The sequence below is a fragment of the Chiloscyllium punctatum genome, chromosome 7 (genome assembly GCF_047496795.1).
Source record: "Chiloscyllium punctatum isolate Juve2018m chromosome 7, sChiPun1.3, whole genome shotgun sequence".
Classification (NCBI taxonomy): Eukaryota; Metazoa; Chordata; class Chondrichthyes; order Orectolobiformes; family Hemiscylliidae; genus Chiloscyllium; species Chiloscyllium punctatum.
In genome coordinates this window covers 129,497,127-129,521,448 of record NC_092745.1, presented here as the reverse complement: position 1 = coordinate 129,521,448, position 24,322 = coordinate 129,497,127, and the positions used below count along the sequence as shown (strand labels likewise).

The window sequence follows — 24,322 nt, the reverse complement described above, 5'->3', positions numbered from 1 at the left end:
GAGGGCTGTGATTCTGTGGAACCCATCGCTGCAGGGGGCTGTGTAGGTCGAGTCATGAATGTCTTTACGACAAAGATGGAGAGGTTCCTGATTAGTGTTGGGATCATGGGGTACAGGGAGATGGCAGGGGAATGGGATTGAGAAGCATTTCAGCCATGATTGGATGATGGAGCAGACCCGATGGGCTGAATGGTCTAATTCTGCTGCTGGAGCTTATGGCCTGACAGTCTAACACAAAATCTTCACATGTCTGCAGAGGTATGTGAAACTAGAGGTTTATTGGAACACATCTTATTGCATCTTCCATGAGCTTCTGTAAGAGACCAAATCATGTGATTTGCATTATTTCCTCTCTACATAGTAAATGATTAGCATATTAAGTAGTTAGAATTACCCAAGTAACAATCCAATATCCAAAATAGTACATTATACTTGACTTAGTGGAGCAGTGGTAGTGTCCCTACCTCTGAGTTAGGAGGCCAGGCTTCAGAAATGTGACACAGCAGGGTGATAAGTAACTATCTGCACCACCATCTTCTGCCTAAGATGAAAATAACTCCCATCTTAGAAGGGAAGGAGACCCTTGCATTTTCTCACAGAAAGTTAAAAGCATTGTGGATGATTTGGAGGTTTCGGACGGGCTGAAACAATGACTCACATAAGATTTATGATGGTGGTATTGTTATTGAAAGACTCAACAGGTAAACCCAGAAAACTCCAGTTCAGCTGGGGGAAGATGGGGAAAGGAGGAATCTAAATCGTAAGAATTATTTCTTCAAAGAAACAGGCTGCATTTTGCAAATGGGTTTATGTTCCAATGAATGCAGGTGACGCAGTTGAGCAGGAGGTCGACTGACAATTTCTGTTGCTGCTTCATGTAATCTGCCAGACAGAGAGAAGAGCAGAAGCTAGGCATGTTGTCTAACGGCTATGCTGGCCACAACAATGAATGAAAGGTTGGTGTCGGTACAAATTACTGCAGATGCTGGAAGCTGAACTGAAAAACAACAAATGCTGGAGATCACAGTGTATCAGGCAGCATCCATAGAGAGAGAACAAGCTAATGTTTCGAGTCTAGGTGACTCTTCACCAGAGCTGATGTGAAGTGTGGAGGGGGGCAGCATTTATACAATAATGGGGGGGGAGGTGATTAGATTACATTACAGTGTGGAAACAAGCCCTTCGGCCCAACAAGTCCACACCGCCCCGCCGAAGCGCAACCCACCCATAACTCTACATCTACCCCTTACCTAACGCTACGGGCAATTTAGCATGGCCAATTCACCTGACCTGCACATCTTTGGACTGTGGGAGGAAACCGGATTACCCGGAGGAAACCCACACAGACACGGGGAGAATGGGCGGCACGGTGGCACAGTGGTTAGCACTGCTGCCTCACAGCGCCAGAGACCCGGGTTCAATTCCCGCCTCAGGCGACTGACTGTGTGGAGTTTGCACGTTCTCCCCGTGTCTGCGTGGGTTTCCTCCGGGTGCTCCGGTTTCCTCCCACAGTCCAAAGACGCGCAGGTCAGGTGAATTGGCCATGCTAAATTGCCCGTAGTGTTAGGTAAGGGGTAAATGTAGATGTAGATGTAGGGGTATGGGTGGGTTACGCTTCGGCGGGGCGGTGTGGACTTGTTGGGCCGAAGGGCCTGTTTCCATACTGTAAGTAATCTAATTTAATCTAATCTACTCTAATCTAATCACACAGTCAATCGCCTGAGGCGGGAAATGAACCCGGGTCTCTGGCGCTGTTAGGCAGCAGTGCTAACCACTGTGCCACCGTGCCGCCCACCAGGTGAGGGGGGGGTTGGAGTGCTGGGGGAGAAAGAATATCAATAAGCCGGGATTTCTTTCACTGAAGTGTATGAGGCTGTGAGGTGACCTGATCGAAGTTCATTATGAGAGGTGTAGATAGAGTCGATGGTGGGTGTCTTCCCCTCAAGATGGGGAATTTCGAGGCCGGAGGCACATTTTTAGGGTGGGAGGAGAGAAATTTATAATAAATATAAGAGACAAATTTGTTACACAGAGGGTGGTTCGTGTGTGGAATCAATGTCCTGAGGAGGTGGTGGATGCAGGTACAGTTACAACATTTAAAAGACATTTGGGTGAATATGTGAATAGGAAAGGCTTGGAGGGATATGGGTCAGGAGCAGGCAGGTGGGACAAGTTTAGTTTTGGATTACGGTTGTGTGGACTAGTTGGACCGAAGGGTCTGTTTCCGTGCTATGTTACTCTATGATTAAGTAATCGGAATGTGAGAATGGAGAAAGTGAGGACTGCAGATGGCTGGAGAGTCGGAGTCGAAGAGTGTGACGCTGGAAAAGCACAACAGGTCAGGCAGCATCTGAGGAGCAGGAGAGTCGACGTTTCGGGCATAAGCTTGACGTTTCGAGACCTGGGGAACAGCTTATGCTTGAAACGTTGACTCTCCTGCTCTTCAGATGCTGCCTGACCTGTTGTGCTTTTCCAGTGTCACACTTTCTGACTCAGAATTTGCGATTGGCAGAATGGTGTGTCTAACTGTCAGACTGGAAAGAACACAGTCCCACAGGGGTGGGGGTGGGGAGAGAAGGTGACAGAAAACATAACAAGTAAAGCTATAAGAAAAGGAAGGAACGGGTTCACAATTTGAATGTATTGAGTTCAGTATTGAGCCCAGAAGGTTGTAAACTGCTTAGTTTGAAGATGGGATGTTGATCCTCCAGTTTGCTCTGTGATTCGCTTGGTGTCAGCTGTCCTCTCATTCCACTACTGAGAGATTGTGCAGTTAATGTACCAGGAGACCGACCTCCGCAGAGTTTGGTAAATATTCCGGTGCTGTGTACAGAGAAGGCCCCCACTTCTCCACATTTGACCAACTGACCGATTGAGATCTCCGATACAAACCCACTGCTCATGGTAACGCAGTGACACACACCACTTGGAGTGGTCATAGTCCGAGTAAAAGCTGGCTGGCCCTGGCAATTTGACCCTGGCAACATTATAGATGTGTTTGGGGAGGGAGCAGTTCGAAGGGAGCTGGGACTTGGTGCCATTCCAAGTTTGTGCCAACAAATCCGTCTTCAGATCCTGAGCAACCCAGGCTGCATAAATATCTGAAAAATATTGACAACAGGCACTGGTGGTGAAAGATACATCGAGAATATATTTGAACTCACACATCTGCTGCTACTCCCTCACCACAAAACACTTCCTGTTATCATATTTTAATCACACGGTTTGAAGAAGATAGAAACTTAGCTCCAAAATTAGGTCTTTCAATTTGTTCAGTTTCATATTAAATATCCTCATGTTCCTATTTACAACCTGTCAGGTTAACAACCCTCTGTAACAGAGGGTTAACAGACAGAGAAAGAGAGAGAGAGAGCGAGAGACTCTATAATGAAAGACGCTGACAGGATATTCTACAATATCCTGAATACAGAGAAAGAACAGAATTGAGTTGAGGTAATTAACTGTGGCAGGCAAACTCTGGGAGAAAAATCAGAGTATGATAGGAATAACAATATTTGAGCAATCACTCCCAAAATTGCTCGGTAGCAGCAGAGTGTACCATCTATAAGATACACTGCAACAACTCATAGTGGCCTCCAGACCTACAACCCCTACTTCCAGGAAGGACAAGGGTAGCTATCCCCTCCCAGCCAGTCACCATCTGTTCCTTCACTGTCACTGGGTCGGAATCCTGGAATTTCTTCCCTAAGGGCATTGGGGGTCTACCTACAGCACATGGACTGCAGCGATTCAAGAAGGTAGCTCACCCCAACATCTCAAGGGGCAACTCGGGACAAGCAATAAATGCCGGGCCCAGGCAGCGACACCCACATCCCATGAATGAACAAAATAAACATCTAAAGCAAAATCATTTGAAGGTCTGAAGAGAGGGGGGCCTAACTGGATAGATCTTTCAAAATGCTAACTCAGATATGATGGGCTAAGTAGGATCCCACTACTCTGCATCCTTGTCTGATTGCACAGTCCCTGTTCTCCAATTGGGAATGGGGACAGTTCCCTTCAAACAAGGGGTTTGGGCTCTTACCATCTCCAAAACGCTTGAATTTAGCGAAGCTGTGAAGCTGGAGTCCTGCCGAGGATGTCAGCACAGTGTGACGTATCCATGGAGACTGGGACACACTGCCCCCCTTTGCAGCGATTTGCAGGTCTGAAAGTTCAGGCAGGAAGGTGTCAGGGAGAGACCAGTTGTAGATGCGTGGGTTCAAGTATAAAAACTGCCTTCCTGCAAAGAAAGATCTTCCTGCTGTTAGTTTGTCAGCAATAGGTCTGTAAAGTTATAGCCTCAAAACCTAGAACAAGAAGACTAAATAAAATCCACAGTGGTCAAACTGCTCCCTTGTCTGTCAACTCAAAGGGCAAACTACATCTTCCACTGGATGAGAGCTGAAGATCATGCGCTACTACAAAAACAAGAATGTGCATTTCAGTAGCACCTTTTACATCATCACAGTGTGACATTGAAACAAAGTCACAGGGAATGTTAGAGAAACCCAGCAAGTCTGGCCACATCTGCAAAGGGAGAAACAGTGTTAATGTTTTAGGCCCAGTGACCCTTCAGAAACTGAATTGTGTTACAGTCGGTTCTGCTATAAAGTAGGTTTCTTCAGCGTGAATTGGCTATAATGTGATTGAAGAATTTATACGGTTATTTGGAGTATGCGAACTTTCCTTATCTGTATTAGCTATAACGTGATTCCGGCCCCATTAATTTAAACAATGCGGCTATTGCACAATTTTCTTATAACATGAGATCGCACGAGAACAGAGCTATTGTGTTATATGAGAACCGACTGTCCTTGCTTCCAGTTTCAAATTGTGTTAAATGGCCTACTTATCACTGGGAATATTTTCAACATTTGTTACGGTCAATGTGATGGTTTTCCTGCCTTTTGCAACCAGGTTTTCATAGAACATAGAACAATACAGCGCAGAACAGGCCCTTCGGTCCTCGATGCTACGCCGACCTGTGAACTATTCTCAGCTCGTTCCCCTACACTATCCCAAAATCATCCATGTGCTTATCTAAGGATTGTTTAAAGCTCCCTAATGTGGCAGAGTTAACTACATTAGCAGGCAGAGCATCCCATGCCCTTACCACTCTCTTAGAAAAGAACCTGCCTCTGACATCTGTCTTAAATCTATCACCCCTCAATTTGTAGTTATACCCCCTCGTACAAGCTGACGTCATCATCATAGGAAAAAGACTTTCACTGTCTACCCTATCTAATCCTTTGATCATCGCATATGTCTCTATCAAATTCCCTCTTAGCCCTCTTCTTTCCATCGAGAACAGACCTAAGTCTCTCAGCCTTTCCTCATAAAACCTTCCCTCCAGACCAGGCAACATCCTGGTAAATCTCCTCTGCACCTTTTCCAATGCTTCAACATCCTTCCCAAAATATGGGGAACAGAACTGTACAAAATATTCCAAGTGTGGCCGCACTAGCATGTTGTATAGTTGCAGCATGATATTGCGGCTTTGGAACTCAATCCCTCTATAAATGAAACCTAACACACCGTATGCCTTCTTAACAGCACTATTAACCTGGGTGGCAACTTTCAGGGATCTATGTACATGTACTCCAAGATCCCTCCGCATATCCACACTACCAAGAATCTTTCCATTGACCCAGTACTCTGCTTTCCTGTTAGTCTTCTCAAAGTGCACCACCTCACATTTAGCTGCATTGAACTCCATTTGCCACCTCTCAGCCCAATTCTGCAGTTTATCCAAGTCCCCCTGCAACCTGTAGCATTCTTCCACAATGTCCACTACTCCACCGACTTTAGTGTCATCTACAAATTTACTAATCCATCCACCTATGCCTGCGTCTAAGTCATTTATAAAAATGACAAACAGCAGTGGTCCCAAAACAGATCCTTGTGGCACACCACTAGTAACTGGACTCCAGGCTGAGTATGTTCCATCAACCTCCACTCGCTGCCTTCTTTCAGAAAGCCAGTTTCTAATCCAAACTACTAGATCACCCTCAATCCCATGCCTCTGCATTTTCTCCAACAGCCTACCATGTGGAACCTTATCAAAGGCTTTACTGAAGTCCATGTAGACCACGTCAACTGCCCTACCCTCATTCACATGCTTGGTCACCTTCTCAAAAAACTCAGTGAGGTTTGTGAGACATGACCTGCCCTTGACCAAACCATGTTGACTATCTGAAATCAAATTGTTGCTTGCTAGATGATTATAAATCCTATCTCTTATAATCCTTTCCAAAACCTTTCCTACAACCTCAGCCACCTGCCCTGCCTTATTTCCCAAGTGTAGGTCAAGTTTTGCACCTTTAGTAGTAGGTACATCCACATACTGAATCAGAAACGTTTCTTGTACATGCTTAACAACATGGTTGCTTTCCTGTCACAAGGCACATCCTTTTGCACATTTTATTAAAGAAGAGTCTTTGACTACAGCCTTAGTAAATCTACCCACAGAAATTTGATTTAAATCCTGAGTATGTGGATGTTCCAAAAGCCTCAAAATTGCTTCAGAATTCTTCTTCTGTTTGACTTTTTCTTCCAGCTTTTGAACTTTTTTTTGTGGCCTGAAATAAAGTCCTTGGCCTTTTTGTTTTTATTTTTGTGTGATGTTGCAAAACTCTCTTTTATTTTAATAGGTCACTACAACTGCATTCAATAGGTCAGCGGATATTTGCTCAAGATCCGGCATACATACATGTCCAAGAGTTGACCCCAGAGCATTCAGGAAGCTCTCAACTTAGGAACCAGCATGTCTGCTTCTGTGTTATTGAGAAAGTAATGTGTCAATCTTTTCATTCTCAGTCCCTGAAGCAATAAGCACAGACACAGACTGCAACCAATGCCAAGAATTTCAGCTAAGGCAGAAATATATGAACAGTCCAATTATCATTGCGCTCTGTGGTATCTGTAATGAATGTGCCAGTAAGACATTCCTCCAGGATCCATTTTTAGCATTTTTCTCAACTTGTTTTCAGTTGCCATGGTATTCGTTTAACACGGAGAGGAATTTCATGAAAACAAGTACATCCAGGGAAGTTATTTGGGTTGAACTGAGAAATAAGAAAAGGATGATCACCTTATTGGGATTGTATTATAGACCCCCTAATAGTCAGCGGGAAATTGAGAAACAAATTCGTAAGGAGATCTCAGTTATCTGTAAGAATATGGTAGGGGTTATGGTAGGGGATATTAACTTTCCAGACATAGACTGGGACTGCCACAGTATTAAGGGTTTAGATGGAGAAGAATTTGTTAAGTGTGTACAAGAAATTTTTCTGATTCAATAGGTGCATGTACCGACTAGAGAAGGTGCAAAACCTGACCTACTCTTGGGAAATAAGGCAGGGCAGGTGACTGAGGTATCAGTGGGGGAGCACTTTGGGGCCAGCGACCATAATTCTATTAGTTTTAAAATAGTGATGGAAAAGGTTAGACCAGATCTAAAGATTGAAGTTCTAAATTGGAGGAAGGCTAATTTTGACAGTATTATGCAAGAACTTTCAGAAGCAGATTAGGGGCAGATGTTCGCAGGTAAAGGGATGGCTGGGAAATGGGAAACCTTCAGAAATGAGATAACAAGAGTCCAGACAAAGTATATTCTTGTCAGGGTGAAAGGAAAGGCTGGTAGGTATAGGGAATGCTGGATGACTGAAGAAATTGAGGGTTTGGTTCCGAAAAAGAAGGAAGCATATGTCAGGTATAGACAGGATAGATTGAGTGAATCCTTAGAAGAGTATAAAGGCAGTAGGAGTATACTTAAGAGGGAAATCAGGAGGGCAAAAAGAGGACATGAGATAGCTTTGGCAAATAGAGGAAAGCAGAAACCAAAGGGTTTTTACAAATACATAAGGACAGAAGGGTAACTAGGGAGAGAATAGGGCCCCTCAAAGATTAGCAAGGTGGCCTTTGTGTGGAGCCGCAGGAGATGGGGGAGATATTAAACAATTTGTGTTTACTGTGGAAAAGGACATGGAAGAAATAGATTGTAAGAAAATAGGATGGTTTGGAGAGGGTGCAGGGGAGGTTCACCAGGATGTTGCCTGGTATGGAGGGTGCTAGCTATGTGGAGAGGTTGAGTAAATTAGGATTATGTTCATTCAAAAGAAGGAGGTTATGGGGGGAACCTGATTGAGGCCTACAAAAGCATGACAGGGATAGACAGGGCAGATAGCAAGAAGCTGTTTTCCAAAGTGAGGGACTCAATTACTAGAGGTCACGAGTTCAAAGTGAGAGGGGAAAAGTTTAGGGGAAATATGTGTGGAAGTTCTTCACCCAGATGGTGGTGGGTGCCTGGAATGCGTTCCCAGCGCAGGTGGTAGTGGTGGGGATGATAGTGTCATTTACAATGTATCTAGACAGATACATGAATGGGCAGGGAGCAGAGGGATACAGATCCTTAGAAAATAGGCAACAGGTTTAGATAGAGGATCTGGATCGGTGCAGGCTTGGAAGGCCGAAGGGCCTGTTCCTGCGCTGTAATGTTCTTTGTTCTTTGATGACATTGGCTGCCTTTCTGAAGCAGTGAGAAGTATAGATGGAGTCAGTGGATGGAAGGTCAACTTGTGTGGTGGACTGGGCAGTGTTCACAAGTCTCTGTAGTTTCTTTGTCAGTATACAGTACAGTGGGCGGTACATAGTCTTTTTTTTCTTTGTTTTAGAACAACCAATAAAGAAACCAAACAGAAAAGAAACAAATATCTTCCCTCAACAAAAAAGAGGGGGGAGAAAAGACAAAGAAAACTCTTCCCCTCCTCAGTTCCAGTAAGAACAGCTGACTATAGCACCAATCAGCACAGAGTCAGTGCTCTAAACTGAGGAGACTAAATGTCCTGGTCATCTTTTTTCTCTCTTTTTGTAGCAGCAGCAGCAGAGGTGCAGGCAAGGGAAAGAGTGACCTACTTCCCAGTGCCCTTGGCCCAATTAGCAATGCCATGGAATGGCTGGGTCATCAGTAGAGGAAGTGGCTGCAGGAAATACCTCAAGTCCAACCGAGGAACCCTCAGAGAGAAGGAGGTGGGCTTCTTGCTGTCCCAAGCTTGGTGTTGGGAGAATGTGTTGCATGAACATCTTCACAGGTTGGGCACACGACTGGCTCGGCCAACATTTATTGCTCTACCACATTGGTGCAGCCATGTAGGAACAACAGATTTTCTTCGCTATGGAGCATCTGTGAAACAGATCTTTCTTCCAAATAAACTATTGAAAGTGGTTGCACAGTCACCATGACACTAGTACTCAATTTCAGGTTTTTTTTATTGAATTCAAATTTCACTATCTGCCGCAATGGGGATTTGAACTCACATCTATCTCCACAACATTTGCCTAAAGTTTTGGATTGCTAGCTTAGTAACATTGCCACTACACCACCAAGTGAGGGTGCCATGGTATTGAGCCTGATACCACTTCCTGTCAGTTAAACCATGCCTCTCAAGCTCCAGTTCCCTCCCCCAACTCCCATCTTCATCTTCAGAGGCCGTCACAATCCAACCTTCATTTGGCAGGATGCAGGTTACCATGCCAACAAAGAGTCGTGGAGATGTTCAGCACGGAAACAGATCCTTCAGTCCAACTCATTCATGCCGACCTTATATCCTAAATTAATCCAGTCCCACTTGCCAGCACTTGGCTCATATCCCTCTAAAATTAGAGTGGTGCTGGAAAAGCACAGCAGGTCAGGCAACATCTGAGGAGCAGGAAAATCGACGTTTCAGGCAGAAGCCCTTCATCAGGAATAGAGGTAGAGTGCCTGCAGAGTGGAGAGATATATGAGAGGGGGGTGGGGATGCGGAGAAAGTAGCATAGAGTACAATAGGTGAATGGGGGTGAGGATGAAGGTGATAGGTCAGAGAGGAGGGTGGAGTGGATAGGTGGAAAGGAAGATAGGCAGGTGGGACAAGTCATGAGGGTGGTACTGCGATGGAAGGTTGGAGCTGGAGTGAGGTGGGGGAAGGGGAAATGAGGAAACTGGTGAAATCCACATTGATGCCCTGGGGTTGAAGTGTTCCGAGGCGGAAGATGAGGCGTTCTTCCTCCAGGCATCTGGTGGTGAGGGAGCGGCGGTGAAGGAGGCCCAGGACCTGCATGTCCTCGGCAGAGTGGGAGGGGGAGTTGAAATGTTGGGCCACAGGGCGGTGGGGTTGATTCCTATCCCTCTAAACCCTTCCTATTCATACACCCATCCAGACGCCTTTTAAATATTGACAAAAGAACCTTGCTTATCTGAAGGATGTGGGCGGGCAGTATCTCATTAAGTTAATTGAATTATGTATAATTGAATGTTGGATAATGTAGTTTAGCCAAGCATCGGAACCTTATGATCTTGCCAGATAATCCAATATTCAGATAATTGAATGCTGGATAATCGAGGTTCCTTTATAATTGTAGCAGCCTCCACCAACAGCTTATTCCATACATGCAACACCCTCTTTAAGTAGAGGAATCCCTACAGTGTGGAAACAGGCCCTTCGGCCCAGCAAGTCCACACCGACTCTCTGAAGAGTAACCCATCCTGACATTCTCTACATTTCCCCTGACTAATGCATCTAACATTACGGTCAATTTAGCATGGCCAATCCAGCTAACCTGTACATCTTTGGATTATGGGAGGAAACCAGAGCACCCAGAAGAAACCCACACAGACACAGGGAGAATGTGCAAACTCCACACAGACAGTTGCCTGAGGCAAGGATTGAACTCAGGACCCTGGCGCTGTGAGGTAGCAGTGCTAACCACTGAGCCATCGTGCCAACCACAGAGCCATTGTGCTGCCCCAAATACATGAAAAAGTTACCTCTTAGGTCCCTTTTAAATCTTTCTCCCCTACCCTAAACCTGTGGCCCCTAGTTCTGAATTCCCCTACCCTGGGTAAAAGACCTTGTCTATTGGCTTTTGCCCGAAACGTCGATTTCGAAGCTACTTGGATGCTGCCTGAACTGCTGTGCTCTTCCAGCACCTCTAATCCAGAATCTGGTTTCCAGCATCTGCAGTCATTGTTTTTATCTTGTCTATTTACCCTATCCATGCCCCTCATGGTTTTATAAACCTGTGTAAGGTCACCCCTCAGCCTCCAACACTCCAGGGAAAACCTGCCCAGCAGCACCTCACCAACCTCACCTTAGAACAGACTCCTTACCAATTTCCATCACTTGTCTGTATTTGTAGGTGAAACAGAAAAGGATCTGTCCAAACATCTTCCCAGTCGAAGGCCAGGAATACCGCTTGTTGGCAAAGGGTGGGAAATGTGGAACACTGTGACTCAGCCAGAACCCCTGGGATTTGTCAAACAGCAGAACCCCTGAAATAAGATAAAAATGAGAAAGAAAGTAACAAACCCTATGACTATAAAGTGTCAAAAAAGCCACTACAGGTGGTTCTGATATAATGTGATATCCGTACTCATGTGATCTCATGTTATAAGAAAATCGCACAATAGTCGCACCATTTAAACTAATAGGGCCGGAATCACATTACAGCCAATACTGGTAAGGAAAGTTCGCGTTCTACAAATAATGGTCTGAACTCTTCAATGGTGTTGAAGAAAAAGCATTACAGCAGAAACGACTCTATATTGTTCTGACAAGGAATCTCCGGACTCAAAACATTTAGTCTGCTTTCTCTCCATAGGTGCTGCCAGACCTGCTGAGTTTCTCCAGCAATTTCTTTACTTGTTTCAGATTTCCAGCACCTGCAGTTCTTTGTTTTCTTAGTGTAAGATATCTTTCATTATTTGTGTTACCCAGAGTCGTTGTCTCTGGTTTGTTACCCGTGCCACGTGATAGAGAGTCGAGGAGTAGGGAGAGAGAACAGTTAAATGCGTGGCTACAGAGATGGTGCAGGAGGGAGGGATTCCGGTTTCTGGACAACTGGGGTTCTTTCTGGGGAAGGTGGGACCTCTATAAACAGGGTGGTCTACACCTGAACCTGAGGGGCACCAGTATCCTTGGGGGGAGGTTGGCTAGTGCTCTTTGGGGGGGTTTAAACTAACTCTGCAGGGGCATGGGAACCTGGACTGTAGCTTTAGGGTACAGGACCTTGAGTGTAGGGAGGTTAGGAACATGGCATCGATCTCGAAGGAGGGTGCCTGTAAATAGGAAGGTGGCTTGAAGTGTGTATACTTCAATGCCAGAAGTATAAGAAATAAGGTAGGTGAGCTTGCAGCATGGGTTGGTACCTGGGACTTCGATGTTGTGGCCATTACAGAGACGTGGGTAGAACAGGGACAGGAATGACTGTTGCAGGTTCCAGGGTTTAAATGTCTTAGTAGGGTCAGAGATGGGGGTAAAAGAGGGGGAGGTGTGGCATTGCTTGCCAAGGATAGTATTACAGCAGTAGAAAGGGTGATGGAGGAAGACTTGCCATCTGAGGTTGTGTGGGCAGAGGTTAGAAATAGGAAAGGTGAGGTCACCCTGTTAGGAGTTTTCTATAGGCCTCCTAATAGTCCGAGAGAAGTAGAGGAAAGTATTGCGAGGATGATTCAGGAGAAGAGTGAAAGTAGCAGGGTGGTTGTTATGGGGGACTTTAACTTCCCAGATATTGACTGGGAAAGCTATAGCTCGAGTTCGTTAGATGGGTCGGTGTTTGTCCAATGTGTGCAGGAGGGTTTCCTGACACAATATGTAGACAGGCCAACAAGAGGTGAGGCTATACTGGATTTGGTTCTAGGTAATGAACCAGGCCAGGTGTTAGACTTGGAGGTAGGTGAGCACTTCGGGGGCAGTGACCACAACTCGGTGACTTTTACTCTAGTGATGGAGAGGGATAAGTGTGCACTGCAGGTCAAGAGTTAAAGCTGGGAGCAGGGAAATTATGATGCGGTGAGGCATGACTTAGGATGCGTGGATTGGAAAAATAGGCTTCAAGGGAAGAACACAAATGATATGTGGAGATTGTTCAAGGAACAGCTAATGGGTGTCCTTGATAAGTATGTACCAGTCAGGCAGGGAGTAAAGGGTCTTGTGAGGGAGCCGTGGTTTAATAAGGAATTGGAATCCCTTGTGAAAGGGAAGAGGGCGGCCTATGTAAAGATGAGGTGTGAAGGTTCAGTTGGGGCGATTGAGAGTTATAAGGTAGCCAGGAAGGATCTAAAGAGAGAGCTAAGAGCAGTGAGAAGGGGACATGAAAAGTCCTTAGTTGGTAGGATTAGGGAAAACCCAAAGGCTTTCTATAGGTTTGTCAAGAATAAAAGGATGGCTAGGGTAGGTATCGGTCCAGTCAAGGATAGTAGTGGGAAGTTGTGTGTGGAGGCGGAGGAGATTGGTGAGACACTAAATCAATACTTTTCGTCAGTATTCACTCAGGAACAGGACACTGTTGCTGATGTGAATATTGAGTCACAATTAATTAGAATGGATGGCCTTGAGGTACGTAGGGAAGAGGTCTGGGGAATACTGGAAAGGATGAAAATAGATAAGTCCCCTGGGCCTGATGGCATTTATCCTAGGATCCTCTGCGAAGCTAGGGAGGAGATAGCGGAGCCATTGGCCTTGATTTTTAGGTCGTCGTTGTCTTCGGGAATAGTGCCAGAAGACTGGAGGATAGCGAATGTGGTCCCCTTGTTCAAGAAGGGGAGCAGGGATAGCCCGAGTAACTATAGGCCAGTGAGTCTCACTTCTGTTGTGGGCAAAGTCTTAGAGAGAATTGTAAGGGATAGGATTTATGAACATCTGGATAGGAATAATGTGATCAAGGATAGTCAGCATGGTTTTGTGAAGGGCAGGTCGTGCCTCACAAACCTTATTGAATTCTTTGAGAAGGTGACCAAGGAAGTGGACGAGGGTAAAGCAGTAGATGTGGTGTATATGGATTTTAGCAAGGCGTTCGATTAGGTACCCCATGGCAGGCTAATGCAAAAACTACGGAAGTATGGCATTGAGGGTGCATTAGAGGTTTGGATTAGGAATTGGCTGGCTGGAAGGAGACAGAGGGTAGTAGTTGATGGTGTAGGTTCATCTTGGAGCGCAGTTACTAGCGGTGTTCCACAAGGATCTGTTTTGGGACCATTGCTGTTTGTCATTATTATAAATGACCTGGAGGAGGGGCTTGAAGGTTGGGTGAGCAACTTTGCGGATGACACGAAAGTCGGTGGAGTTGTGGACAGCGAAGAAGGATGTGGCAGGTTACAGCGGGATATAGATAAGTTGCAGAGCTGGGCAGTAAGGTGGCAAATGGAATTCAATGTAGCTAAGTGTGAAGTCATTCACTTTGGTAGGAGTAACAAGAAGATGGATTACTGGGCTAATGGTAGACTACTTGGTAGTGTGGATGAGCTGAGGGATCTTGGTGTCCATGTACACAGATCTTTGAAAGTTGCCACCCAGGTAAATAGTGCTGTGAAGAAGGCATATGGTGTACTGGGCTTTATTGGTAGAGGAATTGAGTTCCGGAGTCCTGAGGTCATGTTGCAGTTGTATAAGACTCTGGTGCGGCCTCATCTGGAGTATTGTGTGCAGTTTTGGTCGCCATACTATAGGAAGGATGTGGAGGCATTGGAACGAGTGCAGAGGAGGTTTACCAGGATGTTGCCTGGCATGGTAGGAATATCATATGAGGAAAGGCTGAGGCACTTGGGACTTTTCTCATTGGAGAAAAGAAGGTTTAGGGGAGATTTGATAGAGGTGTACAAGATGATTAGGGGTTTAGATAGGGTTGACAGTGAGAACCTTTTTCCGCGTGTGGTGTCAGCTGTTACTAGGGGACACAGCTTTAAATTAAGGGGTGGTAGGTATAGGACAGATGTTAGGGGTAGATTTTTTACTCAGCGGGTTGTGAGTTCATGGAATGCCCTGCCAGTAGCAGTGGTGGACTCTCCCTCTTTATGGTCATTTAAGTGAGCATTGGATAAGCATATGGAGGTTATTGGGCTAGTGTAGGTTAGGTAGCCTTCGGTCGGCGCAACATCGAGGGCTGAAGGGCCTGTACTGCGCTGTATTTTTCTATGTTCTATGTTCTATGATATTAATCAGCAATATTAAATACTGGGGATTCAGAGATGGAGGTTAGTGGGCCCACATGGAGGCAGAACCTTTGGCGAGTCCTGCTATACTCCGATCAGGAATATCGCCGGTTTGAGCTGCAAACAGGTGAAACCAGCATCCTGGACTCCGGTTAAAGACATCAACCAGCAATGATGTTTCCTTCTGGTGCACTGCCTTCCCAAGCCATTGAGATGGTAGAAGATCTCCTGGTTCCATACTGGACAATGTGTAACAATCAAACTTTTCTCCATTTCAAACCTTCTTATCAGCAATAAACTGATGAGCCAGGAAACCGAATCAAGACACACCTCAACGGCTTTCTGTGGCAGAGAATTCCACAACTGGGTGAAGACATTTCTCCTCATCTCAGTCTGAAAGGGCTGACCCCGTATTCTTAGACTGTGAGCCCCTGGTTGTGACCTCCCTTGACATTGGGAACATCCTTCCTGTGTTTACCCTGTCTACCCCCGTTAGAATTTTATAAGTTTCTATGAGATCCTTCCCCATCTGCTCCCCCCCCCCCCCAACACCCCACCCGCATTCTTCTAAACTCCAGTGGACGTAGACCTAACCAAAAACAGCATGTGCTGGAGATCACAGTGGGCCAGGCAGCATCTATGGAGAGAGAACGATCTACTGTTTCGAGTCTAGATGACTCTTCATCTTCTAACCTAGACTCGAAATGTTAGCTTGCTCTCTCTGCCGGGATGCTGCCTGACCCACTGTGATCTCCAGCATTTGGTATTTTCAGTAGAGATTCCAGCATCTGCAGTGATTTGGTCCTGTGTAGTCCTAACTGATCTGGTCTCCCTTCATACTTCAGTCCTGCCAGCCCAGCAAACCAAGGGTTGAGGGCCAGTGGCTCCAAGCCAGGGGCTAAATGTAGGCCCTCATTCTAGCACAGGAGGAATGCAGCACTACCAGAGGTGCTGCCATTTCAAAGATGCATTAACCTGATCCCCTGCCTTTTCTCTCAGGGGAACATAGGAACATTGGAGGAGCAGGAGGAGGCCATTCAGCCCCTCGAGCCTGCTCCACCATTCAATGTGATCACAGCTGATCTCATCTCGGCCTCGACTCCACTTTCCTGTCCGCTCTCCATAACCCTCAACCCACTACGAATTAAAAATCTGTCTATCTTCTCCTTCAATTAACTCAATATCCCAGCACCTACCACATTCTGGGTGAGTGAATTCCACAGATTCATGAACCTTGGAGAGCAGTGATTTCTCCTCAACTCTGTTTAAATCTGCCACTCCTTATTCTACTGACCTCTCATTCTAGATTGTCCCACATGAGGAAACATCCTCTCTATGTCTGCTTTGTCAATCCCCTTTTGCATCTTGTATACCTCAAATATTCTTCTAAACTCCACGGCAAGTATTGGCCTAATCTGCTCAATGTCTCTCCATGAGACAGACTCCTCACCCTTGGAATTAATCGAGTGAACCTCCCCTGGACGATCTCCAATACAACTCTATCTCTCCTGAGGAACACTAAATATTCATCAGCATTACTTTGAAGAGGAGTTACCCTTATAATCCTGGCCCGTCTGTGAATAAATGCTGAACTTGGATCATCCGCTCCCGGTCAGTTTGCTGTGCACAAATTAGCTCTCACATTATCACATTGACTAAAGTTCAAAATGCACCATTAATTGTAAATGGCATCAAACATCATGTGAAAGGCACTATATAAATGAAACTCTTTCTTTTTCTCTTTCCCTATCTCACTGGGTCATGGGGATAGCAGGAAGGCTGTGTCACAGGTAGATCGGGTGGTTAAGAAGGCATTTGGCATGCTTTCCTTCGTTGCTCAAACCTCAGCATAGGAATTGGGACATCATGTTAAGGCTGTACAGGAAGTTGGTGAGACCTCTTCTGGAATACTGTCTCCAGTTCTTGTTGCTTTGTTAGATTAGGCTAGATTCCCTACAGTGTAGGGACAGGCCCTTCGGCCCAACAAGTCCACACCGACCCTCCAAAGAGTAACTCACCCGGACCCATTTCCTGCTGACTAATGTACCTAAGACTACGGGCAATTTAGTATGGCAATTCACCTGACCTGCACATCTTTGGACTGTGGGAGGAAACCAGAGCACCCAGAGGAAACCCACGCAGACACAGGGACCATTCCACCCTGGTATAGAAAAGATATTATTAAGCTTGAGAGGGTCTAGAGAGATTTACCGGGCAACTTCCCTGGTAAATCAGGATGTTGCCTGGTATGGAAGGTTTGAGTTATAAAGAAAGGCTGGATAGGCTGGGTCTTCTTTCACTGGAGTATAGGAGGTTGAGAGGTGATCTAATAAAGAGGTATAGAAAGGGTTCATGGTAGTTGTCTTTTCCCTAGGATGGGGAATTTCTGGACTAGGGAGTATGTTTTTAAGGTGAGAGGAGAGATATAAAAAAGACAGGTGGGACACTGGCAGCACAGTGGTTCAGTGATTAGCACCACTGCCTCACAACGCCAGGGTCCTGGCTTTGATTCCCATCTTGGGCTACTATCTGTGTGGAGTTTCCACATTCTCCCCGTGTCTGTGTGGGTTTCCTCCGGGTGCTCCAGTTTCCTCCCACAGTCCAAAGATGTGCTGGTCAGGTGAATTGGCCGTGCTAAATTGCCCATAGTGTCCGGTGCATTAGTCAGGCTTAAATATAGGGAATGAGTCTGGATGAGTTACTCTTCGGAAGGTTGGTGTGGACTTGTTGGGCCGAAGGGCCTGTTTCCATACTGTAGGGAATCTAATCTGGCAACTTTTTTACACAGACGATGGTTCGCATGTGGAATCAACTTCCTGAGGAAGGGATCGATGCAGGTTCAGTTACAACACTTAAAAGACAATCTGGATGGTTACACAAATAGGAAAGGTTTGAAGGGATATGGCCCAGGAGCAGGCAGGTGGGACCAGTTTAGTTTGGGATTATGGTCGCCATGAAAGGGTTAGATTGAAGGGGTGTTTCTGTGCTGTATGACTATGCCTCTATGAGACAGTTCTGCCCAATTGGAAAAGTTGATGTTGGGGAAAGGGGTAATCAAATTTGGTTCACTGTCCATCTGGTAGAAAATCTCACCAACGCTTACAGACTGAGTTCACACAAGTGAAGATGACCATGAACATAGAGCTTGTGAAGACTCAAAAGTGAAGACCTTCAGGAAAGGAGGCAAGAAAATTCGGCAAAAATTGGCCTGAAAGTATCTATCTCCCATTATTGAAGGGAAATAAATAATATTGGGTTAGTAACCAGATCTGAGATGTAAGCTCATAGTTAGCCTACACCAAGGTCATTATCCATCACCTCCCAAAAGACTCCACCAATGTTGAAGCCCTTTTGTAAGTCGGTTATTATATTAACCAGTGGTAAACCACAATCAGCTATCGGTGTTTATGCGATGCCTTTTCAATATTGACAAGACCCTGAGGTTATTTAATCATTACTCTGAAAATTGATAACCCCTTCACTTTTCCCTAGAATCAGTTACATTGTCAGTGGGATAGAGAGACTCGAAACATCCCACAATGGTCGGGGGTGGGGGGAGGTGGAGTTTAAAATTACAGTGCAGCAGATATTATGAAAGATCTTGCTCTCCTGAATAGATCAGATAGTTCTCAATTCACAAATGACAAATATAAATGAACCAAATACATTGGGATGGACACACTTACGTTCAAATTTAATCTGGAAAGTTTGCAGAGAACACTCAATTTAGAAGAATTGTAAATAGTGAAGAGGACAATGAGGAAAAGATTTACAAGGATGTTGCCAGGATCAGAGGGTTTAAGTTACAGAGAGAGGCTGAATAAACTGGATCTAATTTTCCTGGAGCATCGGAAGCTGAGGGGAGACCTAATAGAAGTTTATAAAATCATGAGGGGCATGGATAGGGTGAATAGCCAAGGTCTTTTCCCCCAGGGTAAAGGAGTCCAGAATTAGAGGGCATAGGTTTAGGGTGAGAGGGAAAAGATTTAAAAGGGACCTGAGGGGCAACCTTTTCACACAGAGGGTGGTACGTGTATGGAATGAGCTGCCAGAGGAAGTGGTGGAGACTGGTACAATTGCAACATTTAAGAGGCATTTGGATGGGTACATGAATAGGAAGGGTTTGGAGAGAGTCGAGAGTGTGGTGCTGGAAAAGCACAGCAGCTCAGGCACTATGTGAGCAGCAGGAAAATCAACGTTTCGGACAAAAGCCCTTCATCAGGAATGGGCTTTTGCTCGAAATGTCAACTCTCCTGCTCCTTGGTGCTGCCTGACCTGTTGTGCTTTTCCAGCACCACACTCTCGACTCTAATCTCCAGCATCTGCAGTCCTCACTTTCACCAGTCTTTAGAGGGATATCGGCCAAATGCTGGCAAATGGGATTAGATTAGGTTAAAATATCTGGTTGGCATGGACGAGTTGGACCAAAGGGCTGGTTTCTGCGCTGTACATCTCTATGTTAGTGTGGAACTCCAAAAGGATATTGATAAGTTGGTGGAGTGGGTGGATAGATGGCAGACAAGACTCAATGCAGAGTGTGAGGTGATGGACTTTGCTCAGGAGAATATTGAGAGACAATATAAAATAGGGGGTACAATTCTAAAGGGGTGCAGGAACAGAGGCAGCCAGAGGTGTATGTGCACAGATTACTGAAGGTGGCTGGACAGCTGGAGAGAACAGTTAATAAAGCACACAGTGTCTTTGGCTTTATCAATGGGGGGCAGAGAGTACAAAGGCAAGAAGGTGATATTGGAATGAAATGAAGAACTGTGGATTCTGGAGATCTGAAACAAAACCAGAAATTGCTGGAGGAACATGGCAGATCTTGCACGATCTATGGAGAGAAAGCAGAATTAACATTAAGAGTTAGTAGTGAGCCTTCTTCAGGTATTGAACCTGTACAGACACTGATTGGACCTCAGCTACAGATACTGTGCCACATCATAGGAAAGATGTGAGTGTATTGGAGAGAGTGCAGAAGCTATTTACAAGAAGGGGAACTGGAATTTGATATTTCAGCTTTGAGGATAGATTGAAGAAGTTGGGACTGTTCTCCTTGGAGAGAGGGAGGAGATCTTCTGGAGTTTTTTTAAAATCCTGAGGGGGCTGGATAGAGTAGACAGAGAGAAGGTGATCCCACTCTAAATGATAAAAGAATGAGAGTGTATACATTTAAAGTGATGTGTAAACAAAGAAAGGGTGATATGAGAAATAAACTTTTTCACCAAATGAATGGTTAGGCAGAATGCACTGCCTGCAAATGTGGTGGAGACAGGTTCACTTGTGGCAGTTAAGAGAGGTATTGGATGATTATTTGGATAGAGGTATACAGGGATATGGAGAAAAGGCAGGGGATTGGAACATAGGAACACGGGCAGACCATTCAGCCCCTTGAGCCTGTTCCAGCATTCAATGAGGTCATGGTTGATCTGTGCTCTAATTCTATTGATCTGCCTTTGGCCCAGACCCCTTAATACCTTTGCTTAACAAATGTTTATTTATCTCAGATTTAAAATTAACGCCAGATTCAGCATCCACTGCCATTTGTGGAAGAGAGTTCCAAACCTTTCCCACCCTTTGTATGTCAAAGAATCTGTAGAATCCATCTACCAGGCCCACTGTCAAGGAAAGGCCGCCAGCATTCTCAAAGATCCATCCCACCCTGGCAATGTTTTTCTACAACCTATATCATCAGGGAGAAGGTACAGATGCCAGAACACACACACCAGCCACTTTCATAACAGTTTCTACCCTGCTGTTGTTAGAATACTGAATGGACTCACAATCCCGTAACATTCATCTGTACCTGTGTTTTTGTTTTTGCTGCTGTTTACCTATTATTTACTTATCTATGCTACTTAACTCTGTGATCTGTCTGTATTGCTCGCAGGACAAAGCTTTTCACTGTGCCTCGGTACATGTGACAATAAATTCAATTCAATTCACGAGCTTCCTAACATCGCTCCCAAAATGGCTGGCCCTCATTCTCAGGCAATGTCCCCTAGTTCTAGAATCCCCAGCAATGGATTGGCGTAAGGAATAGAACCATGATAAGGGCTGAATAGTCCCCTTTCTGTGCCAGAATAAATCTGTGATTCTCGATCTGACACCGAATGTGAACAAGATTCTGTTTTAACCCTACTGCGAATCCTCTTGCAAGGATGCCTGCCTTGAAGAAGCTTTCCTCCTCTCTCTACAAGAATCTCAGGGAGTCCCTCTCCCACTGCAACTCCCAGGTCATTTCCTCTGCCCTGAAGCTCTTCAACCATGTCCTGAAAAAAACTCACTACCACAGCCACATTCACTTTCTCAGTGCCTGCCTCCGTCATCACCACATTTGCTTCCTCTCTGCCAGGACTGTATAAGATTTGCTCACCTTTTGTGTGTCCGTGCTGTATATCATAAGGCATGAATGGGGCGGCATCATTGTAGATAAAATAAGCTCTGTCATTGACCTGTTGGCAAAGGGAAAATAACAACCAAACCCGTACAGAACATAACGTCAGGCATGGTAAAACAAACATGGAGAGAATAGGTGAGAAAGTGACAAGTGAATCTGAATAAAGCTGTGGCAGGTGGTATGTTCTTGTTGGTTGTATAACGTGATTGAATAAGGGGAGTCCCACTTAAGACTGAAGTGAAGACGAATTTTTGGAATTTCCTCTTAATCTTTGGAATTAGCCGCCCCAGGGGACACTGGAGACTGATTCACTCATTATGCTGAAGGCTGAGTTAAACAGAGCTTTGATCTACAAGCGAGTCATGGAGTTTGAAGTGGGGGTGGGATGTGGGGTGAGGGTGTCTGAGTACATAACATCGAAGAGCAGGAGTAGGCCATTCAGCCCCTCAAACCTACCCCACTACTTGATATAATCAAGGCTCATCTCATCTCAGCTTCAACTCCACTTTCCTGCTCATTTTCCATAACACTTTAACCCTTCACTAAGTAAATCTGACAATCTCCTCCTTAAATGTACTCAATGTCCTCACATCCACCGCACTCTGGGGTAGTGAATTCTACGGCTTCATGACCCTTTGCAAGAAATAATTTCTCTCTATCTCCCTTTTAAATCTGCCATGCCTTGTCTCAAAACTGACCTCTCAGTAAAGTGAAGTTAAGGCCAAAACCAAAACAGCCATGGGTTTTAAATCCATTCACAGGCCATGGATGTCATTGGCTAGGCCTGGGAGGGGTGGTGATGTTGGTCATGTTGGGGAGGAGTGCCAGGATTTTGACATTGAGGGAATAGTGATACAAGTGGAATGAAGGTACAATACTATGTTAGGATTGGATTCGTCTTGCAGGGGCAATGATAGTGTTGTCACGTATTTCTTGCCGTTGTTCTTCTAGATGGTAAAGATTGTGGGTTTGGAAGGTGCTGTCCAAGAAACCTTGGTGAGTTGTTGAGCAAGCCACTCAGTTGTATCTGACCATGAAAAGGTCTGATCTTATTGATTGGCAGAGCAAGCTTGATGGGCTGAATGGCCTTCTGCTCTTATTTCTTCTTATGCCTCACTAGCCCTTGAGAAGTGAGTATCTAGAGTCATAGAATTGTAGAGATACACAGCACGGAAACAGACCCTTCAGTCCAACTTGTCAATGACGACCTGATATCCTAAATTAATCTAGTCCTATTTGCCAGCATTTGGTCTATATCCCTCAAAGCCCTTCCTGTTCATATACCCATCCAGATACCTTTTAATTGTTGTAATTGTACCAGCCTCCATCAGTTCCTCTGGTAGCTCATTCTATACACACACTACCCTCTGTGTGAAAAAGTTGCCCCTTAGGTCCCTTTTAAATCTTTCCGCTCTCACCTTAAACATATGGTCTCTCATTTTGGATTCCCCCACTCTGGAGGAAAGACCTTGTCTATTTATCCTATCCATGCCCCTCTGATTTTGTAAACCTCTATAACATCACCCCTCAGCCTCCGATGCTCCAGGTAAAACAGCCCCATTCTATTCAGCTTCTCCCTGTAGCTGAAACCCTCCAATCCTGGCAACATCTTTGTAAATTTTTCCTGAACCTTTCAAGTTTCACAACATCTTTCCTACGGCAGAGAGATCAGAATTACACACAATATTCAAAAAGTGGCCTAACCAATGTCCTGTACAGCCACAAAATGACCTCCCAACTTCTGTACTCAATACACTGACCAATAAAGGCATGCATAACAAACATCTAAATAAAGAAAAGGTACCAAGTTATCTTGGGATAAATTACTAAAAGACTGAAATGGCTTATTTTGTTGTATATTTTTATCTGACACTTGTCAGAACAATTTGTAAGAAATATGGGTTCAAGGAGAAAGCTAACATTTATATTGCCTGGGAAGAGCAAGCGGATTGTTTTGGCGAGTGGATTTTGATTGGTGGAGGCACTGATGTGGAGAATGCATAACTGCAGTTAACTATCAATCATCATTAACTGGTGCATTCTCTATGACAATACCTCTACCAATGAGAGTCCATCTGCCAACAAAGTAGCTTTCTTTTACTGTATAATTGTGGTTTCCTCTTGAATTGGTATTCTTCCGAATTGTCCTGATGCTTGCAAGATGGAAAGCCTCTACAAAACATATCTCTTTTCAGAAATGCACAAGTTCTCTCCCATTCAAAGGCTATTTATTGAAAGTAGCTACATAGCTTTACAAAGATATAAGAAAGATAGCAATCATTTCTAGGGTAGAATTGAAAACAGATGCGCTATGTTAAACACAAAAGTCCTTTGGTCAGACCACTTTTAGAATCTTTCTCAGCGTTTAGGCCTCCACGTTACAAAAAGTACTTTTAAAATCACCAGAGATTAACAAGGAAGCTCCCAGAACTATGAGGTTACCAGGAAAAATTGAATATGCCAAGGCTCCTTTTCCCATAAAAGAGAAGACTGAGGTACAAAGAAGCCGGATAAGCTGGGCATCAAAAAGGTATTCCCACCTGCTGCAGAGTACACAATGGAAGGTTTAAGGTAGATCCAATCAGGAATTCAAGAGAATCTTTCTTACCCAGAGAGGGGTAAAAATGTGGGCCTCACAATGACAGAGAATGGTTGAGGTGAACAAAGATATATTCATAAAGAAGATAGATGTTGCATTACGGTGAGCACAGACATGGTGGGCTGAAGGGCCTGTTCTTGTGCTACATTGTTCTACATTCGATGGTTCGAAGGAATAGGAGGGCCACTGACAGGATGAGATGAAGTGGATGAGACAGGGATGTGAGGAACCTAGACACCCAATGAAGACCATGTACTTCAAAGAACTGACTGATGTGCTTTGGTTTTGATGGAATTCAATCAGATGTGACATAAACTCAATGAGATAGGCCTTCCTTTAGTCACTGACTCCCTAG

The 24,322-nt window shown here is 44.9% G+C and overlaps 1 protein-coding gene across 1 annotated transcript in view; it reads right to left on the bottom strand.

Annotated features, from left to right (window-relative positions):
* Positions 1–2,496: 2,496 nt before the first annotated feature.
* The window catches only part of dnase2b (deoxyribonuclease II beta), a 36,496-nt gene continuing 14,670 nt past the window's right edge, over positions 2,497–24,322 (bottom strand). Inside the window, exons 3-6 of the mRNA XM_072574813.1 lie at positions 21,345–21,423; positions 11,150–11,311; positions 4,046–4,243; positions 2,497–3,101 (exon numbers count right to left, since the gene is read on the bottom strand). Of these exons, the coding sequence (XP_072430914.1) occupies positions 2,755–3,101; positions 4,046–4,243; positions 11,150–11,311; positions 21,345–21,423 (786 nt within the window). The 3' untranslated portion in view covers positions 2,497–2,754. The remainder of the gene's footprint in view (positions 3,102–4,045; positions 4,244–11,149; positions 11,312–21,344; positions 21,424–24,322) is intronic.